Source organism: Oncorhynchus clarkii, chromosome 7 (assembly GCF_045791955.1).
Source record: "Oncorhynchus clarkii lewisi isolate Uvic-CL-2024 chromosome 7, UVic_Ocla_1.0, whole genome shotgun sequence".
Lineage (NCBI taxonomy): Eukaryota > Metazoa > Chordata > Actinopteri > Salmoniformes > Salmonidae > Oncorhynchus > Oncorhynchus clarkii.
The window spans coordinates 59188240-59201321 of record NC_092153.1 but is presented as its reverse complement, the minus strand read 5'-3'; the positions used below and the strand labels follow the sequence as shown (position 1 = coordinate 59201321).

The following is a 13082-nucleotide window of genomic DNA, read 5'->3' as shown; positions in this document are numbered from 1 at the left end:
TTCTTTCTGTCTGTGTGTTACTTTTGTACTGCATTGCTATCGGATGCTGCTGCACTGCTGTTCCAATGAGGTGATGCCTTGCTGGGATGACTGACTGATGCTCTGAGAAGTTTATAAATGGTATGTTCTCCTCTCTGTTTTTTCAGCTCCGTCTCCGACATCTTCGCTGGCAGATGCTATGAGTAAGTGACTGCTCTTCAGACAAAGTTAAAATTACAAAACCTTGACACCAACACACTCCTGATGTTCATCATAATTATCACCCATGTCAGCTCCTGCCATGTTGCCACTGTTGGAGAAATGCATTCTTCTGCTCAGTTCACTCTGCTGGGTTTTTGTCATTTGGAGTTAGCTGATGCAGGGAAATTACCAATAGCAGGTAATTGTAGGCCTCCTTGTGAAATTATTGAGGCATCTGCCAAGACAGCTGTCTCGCTTGACTTGACACAGATTAATGCTTTTTCCACTTCCAAACTGCTACACTTGAGAACAAGTTCTCATTTACAATTAAACAATGAAGTGAAAGATGAATGTGCAAGTAGAGATACTGGGGTGCAAAGTAGCAAAAAACAAAATAACAATATGGGGATGAGGTAGTTGGTGGGCTATGTACACATAGCAGTCAGAGGTCGCCCTAGGCTTTTGGGGGACCAAAGGGGAATTTAGGGCAAAACATTTTTGGGGTCCCACACTTGACAGCACAGAGGAAAAATGTGCGAGTTAATTTCCTGCAATTCTACACATTTTGCCATGGGGCATAGAGAAAATTGTGCATATTAAGGCAAGTTTGCTGCAATTCACACATTTTGCCATGGGGCATAGAGAAAATTGTGCATTTTAAGGCAAGTTTGCTGCAATTCTACACATTTTGCCATGGGGCATAGAGAAAATTTTGCATTTTAAGGCAAGTTTGCTGCAATTCTACACATTTTGCCATTGGACGCAGAGAAAATTTAGGAGAACAATAACAACAAAACTGTTTTGCAGCTAATTTCCTGCAATTCTACACATTCTGCCATATGGCGTAGAGAAAATGGTGCATTTTAAGGCAAGTTTGCTGCAATTCTACACATTTTGCCATTGGGCGCAGAGAAAATTTAGGAGAACAACAACAACAAAACTGTTTTGCAGCTAATTTCCTGCAATTGTACACATTTTGCCATAGGACAGAGATTTTATTTGCGGTTTTTAATATGATCTCTGAGTGAGAGTGACTAACAAAATCAATGGGGGTCCAATGGTCGGGAATTCAACCATGGTTACTACAAGTTTAGATAGCTGGCTAGACTTGTAGATTTACCAATCTAAAAAATGTCATCTGACATGGGCTAATTGATTGACTGACATAACAAGATAAAAACTGCAAAAGTTTGTACACACCTACTCATTCAAGGGTTTTTCTTTATTTGTACTATTTTCAAATCAAATCAAACTTTATTTGTGTGCCGAATACAACTAGACCTTACCATGAAATGCTTACTTACAAGCCCTTAACCAACAGTGCAGTTCAAGAAAAAGCTAAGAAAATATTTACCCAAAAAACTCAAGCAAAAAATAATTAAAAGTATCACAATAAAATAACTATACGAGGCTATATACAGGGGGTACCGGTACCAAGTCAATGTGCGAGGTAATTTGTACATGGGGTGAAGTGACTATGCATAGATAATAAACAGCGAGTAGCAGCAGTGTACATAACAAATGGGGGGGTCAATGTAAATAGTCCAGTGGCCATTTGATGAATTGTTCAGCAGTCTTATGGCTTGGGGGTAGAAGCAGAGAAAGCAACTGGCGTCTCTGACAATTATTTGGTCTTTCCTCTGACACCGCCTAGTATATTGATCCTGGATGGCAGGAAGCTTGGCCCCAGTGATGTACTGGGCCGCACGCACTACCCTCTGTAGCGTCTTATGGTCAGATGCCGAGCAGTTGCCATACCAGGCGGTGATGCAACCGGTCAAGATGCTCTCGATGGTGCAGCTGTATAACTTTTTGAGGATCTGAGGACCATGACAAATCTTTTCAGTCTCCTGAGGGGGAAAAGGTGTTGTCGTGCCCTCTTCACGACTGTCTTGGTGTGTTTGGACCATGATAGTTTGTTGGTGATGTGGACACCAAGGAACTTGAAACTCTCAACCCACTCCATTACAGCCCAGTCAATGTTAATGGGGGCCTGTTTGGACCGCTTTTCCTATAGTCCACGATCAGCTCCTTTGTCTTGCTCACATTGAGGGAGCGGTTGTTGTCCTGGCACAACACTGCCAGGTCTCTGACCTCTTCCTTATATGCTGTCTCATCGTTGTCGGTGATCAGGCCTGCCACTGTTGTGTCATCAGCAAACTTTTTTATTTTATTTGATTTAACCTTTATTTAACCAGGTAGGCCAGTTGAGAACAAGTTCTCATTTACAACTGCGATCTGGCCAAGATAAAGCAAAGCAGTGTGACGAAAACAACAACACAGAGTTACACATGGAATAAACAAACGTACAGTCAATAACACAATAGAAAAAGTCGATATACAGTGTGTGCAAATGGTGTGAGGAGGTAAGGCAATAAATAGTCCATAGTAGCGAAGTAATTACAATTTAGCCAATTAACACTGGAGTGATAGATGTGCAGATGATGATGTGCAAGTAGAGATACTGGTGTGCAAAAGAGCAAAAAAGTAAATAATGACAATATGGGGATGAGGTAGGTAGATTGGATGGGCTATTTACAGATGGGTTGTGTACAGCTGCAGCGATCGGTAAGCTGCTCAGATAGCTGATGCTTAAAGTTAGTGAGGGAGATATGTCTCCAACTTCAGTGATTTTTGCAATTCGTTCCAGTCATTGGCAGCAGAGAACTGGAAGGAAAGGCGGCCAAAGTATGTGTTGGCTTTGGGGATGACCAGAGAGATATCTGCTGGAGCGCGTGCTACGGGTGGGTGTTGTTCGGGTGACCAGTGAGCTAAGGCAGAGCTTTACCTAGCAAAGACTTATAGATGACCTGGAGCCAGTGGGTCTGACGACGAATATGTATTGATGGCCACTTGATGAGAGCATACAGGTCACAACTTAATGAGGCTGTTGGAGTCGTGTTTGGCCACGCAGTCGTGGGTGAACAGGGAGTACAGGAGTGGACTAAGTACACACCACTGAGGGGTCCCAGTGTTGAAGATCAGCGTGGGAGAAATGTGTTGTTGCCTACCCTTTTTTATTTATTTATTTCACCTTTATTTAACCAGGTAGGCAAGTTGAGAACAAGTTCTCATTTACAATTGCGACCTGGCCAAGATAAAGCAAAGCAGTTCGACAGATACAACGACACAGAGTTACACGTGGAGTAAAACAAACATACAGTCAATAATACAGTATAAACAAGTCTATATACGATGTGAGCAAATGAGGTGAGAAGGGAGGTAAAGGCAAAAAAGGCCATGGTGGCAAAGTAAATACAATATAGCAAGTAAAACACTGGAATGGTAGTTTTGCAATGGAAGAATGTGCAAAGTAGGTAGTTGTTTGGGCTAAATTATAGGTGGGCTATGTACAGGTGCAGTAATCTGTGAGCTGCTCTGACAGTTGGTGCTTAAAGCTAGTGAGGGAGAGATAAGATTTTGTAGTTCGTTCCAGTCATTGGCAGCAGAGAACTGGAAGGAGAGGCGGCCAAAGAAATAATTGGTTTTGGGGGTGACTAGAGAGATATACCTGCTGGAGCGTGTGCTACAGGTGGGAGATGCTATGGTGACCAGCGAGCTGAGATAAGGGGGGACTTTACCTAGCAGGGTCTTGTAGATGACATGGAGCCAGTGGGTTTGGCGACGAGTATGAAGCGAGGGCCAGCCAACGAGAGAGTACAGGTCGCAATGGTGGGTAGTATATGGGGCTTTGGTGACAAAACGGATTGCACTGTGATAGACTGCATCCAATTTGTTGAGTAGGGTATTGGAGGCTATTTTGTAAATGACATCGCCAAAGTCGAGGATTGGTAGGAAGGTCAGTTTTACAAGGGTATGTTTGGCAGCATGAGTGAAGGATGCTTTGTTTCGAAATAGGAAGCCAATTCTAGATTTAACTTTGGATTGGAGATGTTTGATATGGGTCTGGAAGGAGAGTTTACAGTCTAACCAGACACCTAAGTATTTGTAGTTGTCCACGTATTCTAAGTCAGAGCCGTCCAGAGTAGTGATGTTGGACAGGCGGGTAGGTGCAGGTAGCGATCGGTTGAAGAGCATGCATTTAGTTTTACTTGTATTTAAGAGCAATTGGAGGCCACGGAAGGAGAGTTGTATGGCATTGAAGCTTGCCTGGAGGGTTGTTAACACAGTGTCCAAAGAAGGGCCAGAAGTATACAGAATGGTGTCTTCTGCGTAGAGGTGGATCAGAGACTCACCAGCAGCAAGAGCGACCTCATTGATGTATACAGAGAAGAGAGTCAGTCCAATAATTGAACCCTGTGGCACCCACATAGAGACTGCCAGAGGTCCGGACAGCAGACCCTCCGATTTGACACACTGAACTCTATCAGAGAAGTAGTTGGTGAACCAGGCGAGGCAATCATTTGAGAAACCAAGGCTGTCGAGTCTGCCGATGAGGATGTGGTGATTGACAGAGTCGAAAGCCTTGGCCAGATCAATGAATACGGCTGCACAGTAATGTTTCTTATCGATGGCGGTTAAAATATCATTTAGGACCTTGAGCGTGGCTGAGGTGCACCCATGACCAGCTCTGAAACCAGATTGCATAGCAGAGAAGGTATGGTGAGATTCGAAATGGTCGGTAATCTGTTTGTTGACTTGGCTTTCGAAGATCTTAGAAAGGCATGGTAGGATAGATATAGGTCTGTAGCAGTTTGGGTCAAGAGTGTCCACCCCTTTGAAGAGGGGGATGACCGCAGCTGCTTTCCAATCTTTGGGAATCTCAGACGACACGAAAGAGAGGTTGAACAGGCTAGTAATAGGGGTGGCAACAATTTTGGCAGATAATTTTAGAAAGAAAGGGTCCAGATTGTCTAGCCCGGCTGATTTGTAGGGGTCCAGATTTTGCAGCTCTTTCAGAACATCAGCTGAACGGATTTGGGAGAAGGAGAAATGGGGAACGCTTGGGCGAGTTGCTGTTGGGGGTGCAGTGCTGTTGACCGGGGTAGGAGTAGCCAGGTGGAAAGCATGGCCAGCCGTAGAAAAATGCTTATTGAAATTCTCAATTATGGTGGATTTATCAGTGGTGACAGTGTTTCCTATCTTCAGTGCAGTGGGCAGCTGGGAGGAGATGTTCTTATTCTCCATGGACTTTACAGTGTCCAGAACTTTTTTGAGTTAGTGTTGCAGGAAGCAAATTTCTGCTTGAAAAAGCTAGCCTTGGCTTTTCTAACTGCCTGTGTATAATGGTTTCTAGCTTCCCTGAACAGCTGCATATCACGGGGGCTGTTCGATGCTAATGCAGAACGCCATAGGATGTTTTTGTGTTGGTTAAGGGCAGTCAGGTCTGGGGAGAACCAAGGGCTATATCTGTTCCTGGTTCTAAATTTCTTGAATGGGGCATGTTTATTTAAGATGGTTAGGAAGGCATTTAAAAAAAATATCCAGGCATCCTCTACTGACAGGATGAGATCAATATCCTTCCAGGATACCCCGGCCAGGTCGATTAGAAAGGCCTGCTCGCTGAAGTGTTTCAGGGAGCGTTTTACAGTGATGAGTGGAGGTCGTTTGACCGCTGACCCATTACGGATGCAGGCAATGAGGCAGTGATCGCTGAGATCTTGGTTGAAGACAGCAGAGGTGTATTTAGAGGGCAAGTTGGTTAGGATGATATCTATGAGGGTGCCCGTGTTTAAGGCTTTGGGGAGGTACCTGGTAGGTTCATTGATAATTTGTGTGAGATTGAGGGCATCAAGTTTAGATTGTAGGATGGCTGGGGTGTTAAGCATGTTCCAGTTTAGGTCGCCTAGCAGCACGAGCTCTGAAGATAGATGGGGGGCAATCAGTTCACATATGGTGTCCAGAGCACAGCTGGGGGCAGAGGGTGGTCTATAGCAGGCAGCAACGGTGAGAGACTTGTTTTTAGAGAGGTGGATTTTTATAAGTAGAAGTTCAAATTGTTTGGGTACAGACCTGGATAGTAGGACAGAACTCTGCAGGCTATCTTTGCAGTAGATTGCAACACCGCCCCCTTTGGCAGTTCTATCTTGTCTGAAAATGTTGTAGTTTGGAATTAAAATTTCAGAATTTTTGGTGGTCTTCCTAAGCCAGGATTCAGACACAGCTAGAACATCCGGGTTGGCAGAGTGTGCTAAAGCAGTGAATAGAACAAACTTAGGGAGGAGGCTTCTAATGTTAACATGCATGAAACCAAGGCTATTACGGTTACAGAAGTCGTCAAAAGAGAGCGCCTGGGGAATAGGAGTGGAGCTAGGCACTGCAGTGCCTTTTTCCTACAGTTAGTTTTATCAAGTTTCAGGAAAGTCTACCCTGGGGAGAAGTCAGATGTCAATTTGATCCGCATCAGTCTTGGTGTGGCCTCCTGAGTGTCGCGGTGGTCTAAGGTACTGCATCTCTGTATTGCAGCATCACTACAGCCTGGGGTTTGGTCATCAGTTGAACTGTCATCGGTCATCAGTTTAACTGTGTTTCCTCCAGCATATTTGTGCAGCTGGCTTCCAGGTTAAGCGAGCAGGTGTTAAGAAGCGCAGCTTGGCGGGTCATGTTTCGAAGGACGCATGACTCGACTTTCGTCTCTCCCGAGCCCGTTGAGGAGTTGCAGCAATGAGACAAGATCATAATCACGAAATTGGGGAGTTAAAGGGGGTTTTAAAAAAAAACATTCGAATTTAGCTGTCCACTTCTCACACTCAGATTTCAGTGTGTGTATCTGTGTAGACAATTTTTTCACCGAACAAAAATTTGTGGTTGATGTTCCTTAAAAGGCTTAGTGGATTTAATTTCAGCAGGGCTTTGTATGCAACTAAAATGTGTATGTGGTACGGTACTGCATCCAACTCTGAACACATGCAGAGCTGTGCCACCCCCACCCCCTATATTCATCTGAACCATACTGACAGCAGCCTTAAATGAGGCACATTTGCACAACTTCATTGAGAGAGTGAGAGTGTGTGTGTGTACATGTTTTCCTACCTTATCAGTCACCATAATGTTCTGCGTGTGTGTTTGTAGCTAGGTTTCCATGAAATTGGCGACAGATTTTCATGTAAATATTATTTTTTTCGATTTTTACATGACACCCTGCTCAGCTTTCTCTCTGCATGGCTGGTAGCCTAGGCCTAAGCTATGACTGCCTCACCGCTCACATAATGGATTTCGCAACACAATTCAACACAAAAAGGTCCTGGTTTTGTATGAAATCATTTTTAAAATCTCGATTTTAAATGGTTTCCGACCCTCTAAAAAAAAGACTTAACCGCGAGCCGACCTGCAGGTTGAAATAATGTTTTCATTCCACCCGCCGGCTTATGTTTTTGGGCGGGTCAACTGCATGGAACCGTAGGTATCCGACCCGATACAGGACTCAAAATCTAATTTATTTTATTGGTCACATACAGTGGTTGCTCCACTAAAAGTTTTGCGATTATGCTGCGGGACTTAGAGGTCATTTGTGGTTTAGTACGGTACCCTGCGTCACCACTTCATTGCTCCAGACCAGCGCCAGCGGGCACTGATTATGCTTTTGGGTCCTACTGTGTCTCTGACAATGAATGTGTGACATAAACCTTAATTGAAACTGATAATTGTGCACAACTTCAGTACTACTTACTAAAACTGTTGTTACACTAAGGTTTTAATATTTTATTTTGTTAGGATTATTATTTTTTTTTTTCTTGTACTGTAGTCCACTCCCGACCGGTCACGTTATACAGCGCCTGAGTGGCGCAACGGTCTAAGGCTGTGTCGCTACAGATACTGGTTCAATACCCGTGCCGTCCTCGACTGGGAGACCCATGAGATGATTGTAGGTTTTTGGTTTCTCTCTCTCAGAAATAACATAAATAAATACTTCTAAATAACAAACCGTCTTTATTTACAAATTAGTAACAATGTCTCACCCCATGTTCAAGAATGGCCTTTTTCTCGCTCATTTTATGTTATTTGAAAAAAAATAATCTCAAATATTTTTTTTAACAAAGCAATTATTATTATTATTAATTTATAATTATACAAAAGCCCGTTGGATATTCTCACAGATATTATTAACCCTGTTATTAGCAGGACAATATTTATTGGTCATGACGTCCGAGTGGCCACAATGGGAATTCCTTGCGTTTCTCAAGCTATATCCACTGAAAGCACGCAGGGTTCAAGGCACGAGGGCAGGGGGCACAGGATGGTCCGCAGAGCCGCGCACAGAAGACCAACCTAGCCCATGTGGAAGGGAGGGGGGGTGGACCCTCATCCCGCCACACTGGCAACACTTTAAGGGGCATTGCACAAAAAATGGCGCTAACTAGGGAAATGTTCCCACTGTTCTGTTCTTAGTGCCAGTCTGCATGTTCAAACTAAAACAATGTAACTAATAATGGCAAGTCAGTTAAGAACACATTTTTATTTAGAAGGACAGCCTACTCCTTCCTCCCCGTCAGGGAATTGAACCCCGGTCTCCCGCATGACACAGGTATTCTTTAGCTAAATATCCCAGTACTGTACTCTCGACCGTCACATTGTACAGCGCCATATTTTCCGTTCCATCCTAACAGAAATCCAGAAGTGTTTTTTTTTTCTTAGAATAGAAACACCATAATATTAATCAAATTAATTTAGCAAGTACCAGTCAAAAGTTTGGACACACCTACTCATTCCAGGGTTTTTCTTTATTTTACTATTTTCTACATTGTAGAATAATAGTGAAGACATCACAACTGTGAAATAACACATATAGAATCAGTTAAGAAAAATTTCTTATTTACAAGAACAGCCTGCTCCTTCCTCCCCGTCTGGGAATTGAACCCCGGTCTCCCGCATGCCTACATTCTCTAGTACAGCCATTATCGAAGGCTATCTAATGCTTCTCAAAGATGCCCTCTGGTGGTCGATCTAGCACTAACTAGCATTAATGGTACCAGTGGTTCACACTTAAATAACGTGCCATAGAATTCTGCGGCACCATGCAAGCTGCACCGCAGTACGCTGCAACTTTTAAAGGATGAACCACTGTACAGTACACGTGTTTAGCAGATGTTATTACGGGTGTAGCGAAAAGCTTGTCTTTCTAGCTCCGACAGTAAAGGAATGGAATTAACCATATATATATATATATGGATGTGCAATGTCAGAGCGGCATAGACTAGATGCAATTGAATATAATAGAATACCGTATATACAGTGGGGCAAAAAAGTATTTAGTCAGCCACCAATTGTGCAAGTTCTGCCACTTAAAAATATGAGAGAGGCCTGTAATTTCCATCATAGGTACACTTCAACTATGACAGACAAAATGAGGAAAAACAATCCAGAAAATCACATTGTAGGATTTTTTATGAATTTATTTGCAAATTATGGTGGAAAATAAGTATTTGGTCACCTACAAACAAGCAAGATTTCTGGCTCTCACAGACCTGTAACTTCTTCTTTAAGTGGCTCCTCTGTCCTCCACTCTTTACCTGTATTAATGGCACCTGTTTGAACTTGTTATCAGTATAAAAGACACCTGTCCACAACCTCAAACAGTCACAATCCAAACTCCACTATGGCCAAGACCAAAGAGCTGTCAAAGGACACCAGAAACAAAATTGTAGACCTGCACCAGGCTGGGAAGACTGGATCTGCAATAGGTAAGCAGCTTGGTTTGAAGAAATCAACTGTAGGAGCAATTATTAGGAAATGGAAGACATACAAGACCACTGATAATCTCCCTCGATCTGGGGCTCCACGCAAGATCTCACCCCGTGGGGTCAAAATGATCACAAGAACGGTGAGCAAAAATCCTAGAACCACACGGGGGGACCTAGTGAATGACTGCAGAGAGCTGGGACCAAATTAACAAAGCCTACCATCAGTAACACACTACGCCGCCAGGGACTCAAATCCTGCAGTGCCAGACGTGTCCCCCTGCTTAAGCCAGTACATGTCCAGGCCCGTCTGAAGTTTGCTAGAGAGCATTTGGATGATCCAGAAGAAGATTGGGAGAATGTCATATGGTCAGATGAAACCAAAATATAACTTTTTGGTAAAAACTCAACTCGTGTTTGGAGGACAAAGAATGCTGAGTTGCATCCAAAGAACACCATACCTACTGTGAAGCATGGGGGTGGAAACATCATGCTTTGGGGCTGTTTTTCTGCAAAGGGACCAGGACGACTGATCTATGTAAAGGAAAGAATGAATGGGGCCATGTATCGTGAGATTTTGAGTGAAAACCTCCTTCCATCAGCAAGGGCATTGAAGATGAAACATGGCTGGGTCTTTCAGTATGACAATGATCCCAAACACACCGCCCGGGCAACGGAGGAGTGGCTTCGTAAGAAGCATTTCAAGGTCCTGGAGTGGCCTAGCCAGTCTCCAGATCTCAACCCCATAGAAAATCTTTGTAGGGAGTTGAAAGTCCGTGTTGCCCAGCAACAGCCCCAAAACATCACTGCTCTAGAGGAGATCTGCATTGGAGGAATGGGCCAAAATACCAGCAACAGTGTGTGAAAACCTTGTGAAGACTTACAGAAAACGTTTGACCTCTGTCATTGCCAACAAAGGGTATATAACAAAGTATTGAGATAAACTTTTGTTATTGACCAAATACTTATTTTCCACCATAATTTGCAAATAAATTCATTCAAAATCCTACAACGTGATTTTCTGGATTTTTTTTTCTCATTCTGTCTGTCATAGTTGAAGTGTACCTATGATGAAAATTACAGGCCACTCATCTTTTTAAGTGGAAGAACTTTTATAATTGGTGGCTGACTAAATACTTTTTACCCCACTGTACATATGACATGAGTAATGCAAAATATGTAAACATTATTAAAGTGACTAGTGTTCCATTTATTAAAGTGGGCAGTGACTTTAAGTCCATGTATATAGGCAGCAACCTATAATGTGCTAGTGATTGCTATTTAACAGTCTGATGGCCTTGAGAAAGAAGCTGTTTCTGGATGATAGTGGGGTGAACAGGCAGTGACTCGGATGATTATTGTCCTTGATTATCATTTTGGCCTTCCTGTGGCATCGGTTGCTGTAGGTGTCCTGGAGGGCAGTTTGGACAGACCGCACCACCATCTGGAGAGCCCTGCGGTTGCGGGGGGATGCAGTTGCCGTACCAGGCAGTGGTACAGCCGACATGAGGCTCTCAATTGTGCATCTGTAAAGGTTTGTGAGGGTTTTAGGGTCCAAGCCAAATTTCCTTAGCCTCCTAAGGTTGAAGAGGCACTGTTGCGCCTTCACTGTCTGTGTGGGCGGACCATTTCAGTTTGTCAGTGATGTGTACGCCGAAGAACTTGAAGCTTCTCCACTGCGGTCCTGTCAATGTGGATAGGGGGGTGCCCCCTCTGCTGTTTCTTGAAGTCCACGATCATCTCCTTTGTTTTGTTGATGTTGAGTGAGAGGTTATTTTCCTGACACCACACTCCGAGGGCCCTCACCTCCTCCCTGTAGGCTGTCTCGTCATTGTTGGTACTCAGGCCTACTGCTGTTATGTCGTCTGCAAACTTGATGATTGAGTTGGAGGTGTACGTGGCCACGCAGTCATGGGTGAACAGGGAGTACAGGAGGGGGCTGAGCATGCTCTCTTGTGTGGCCCTAGTGTTGAGGATCAGTGAAGTGGAGGTGTTGTTTCCTACTTACCTTCCTACCACCTGGGGGCATCCCGTCAAGAAGTCCAGGACAGGGTTGAGACCCAGTTTCTCCAGCTTAATGATGAGCTTGGAGGGTACTATGGTGTTGATTGCTGAGCTATATTCAATGAACAGCATTCTTACATAGGTATTTATCTTGTCCAGATGAGATAGGGCAGTGCAATGGCGATTGCATCATCTGTGGATCTATTGGGGCGGTAAGCAAATTGAAGTGGGTCTAGGGTGTCGGGTAAGGTAGAGGTGATATGATCCTTGACTATTCTCTCAAAGCACTTCATGATGACAGAAGTGAGTACTACGGGGGCGATAGTCATTTAGTTCAGTTACCTTAGCTTTCTTGGGTACAGGAACAATTGTGGCCATCTGGAGAGATTGAATATGTCCGGAAGTACACCAGCCAGCTTGGTATACGCATGCTCTGAGGACACTGCTAGTGATGCCGTCTGGGCCGGCAGCCTTGCGAGGGTTAACACGCTTAAATGTCTTACTCACGTTGGCCACGGAGAAGGAGAGCCCAATGTCCTTTGTAGCGGGCCGCGGCAGTGGCACTGTGTTATCCTCAAAGCGGGCAAAGAAGGTCTTTAGCTTGTCCGGAAGCAAGACATCGGTGTCCGCGATGTAGCTTGTTTTTCTTTTGCAGTCCCTGATTGTCTTTAGAACCTGCCACATACGTCTTGTGTCTGAGCCGTTGAATTGCGACTCTTTGTCTCTACTGACGTTTTGCCTGTTTGATTGCCTTGCGGATGGAATAACTACACTGTTTGTATTCTGCCATATTCTCAGTCACCTTGCCATGGTTAAATGCAGTGGTTTGCACTTTCAGTTTTGAGTGAATGCTGCCATCCGTCCACGGTTTCTGTTTAGAGTAGGTTTTAATAGTCATAGTGTGTGCAACATCTCCTATGCACTTCCTGATTAACTCAGTCACCGTATCAGTAAATTTGTCAATGTTATTTTTGGAGGCTACCCGGAATATATCCCTATCCGCGTGATCAAAACAATCTTGAAGTGTCGATTTTGATTGGTGAGAATAGCGTTGAATAGTCCTTAGCTCGGGTACTTCCTGTTTGAGTTTCTGCCTATAGGAAGGGAGGAGCAAGTCAAATTGTATTGGTCACATTCACATGGTTAGCAGATGTTAATGCGAGTGTAGCGAAATGCTTGTGCTTCTAGTTCTGACAGTGCAGTAATATCTAACAAGTAATCTAACAATAACCCCAACAACTACCTAATAGACACAAATCTAAAGGGAGGAACAAGCATGGTGCAATAGATGGTATAAGGTACATTATATACATTACAAGG

The 13082-nt window shown here is 43.9% G+C and overlaps 1 protein-coding gene across 2 annotated transcripts in view; it reads left to right on the top strand.

The window, feature by feature from the left end:
* LOC139413566 (E3 ubiquitin-protein ligase RAD18-like) overlaps positions 1–13082 on the top strand; it is a 100132-nt gene that overhangs the window by 72014 nt on the left and 15036 nt on the right. For both annotated transcript variants that reach the window (XR_011634813.1, XM_071161072.1), the window contains exon 12: positions 147–182. Coding sequence is in view for 1 of the 2 variants with exons in the window: in XM_071161072.1 (XP_071017173.1) it covers positions 147–182 (36 nt within the window). In the remaining variant the exon portion in view is untranslated. The remainder of the gene's footprint in view (positions 1–146; positions 183–13082) is intronic.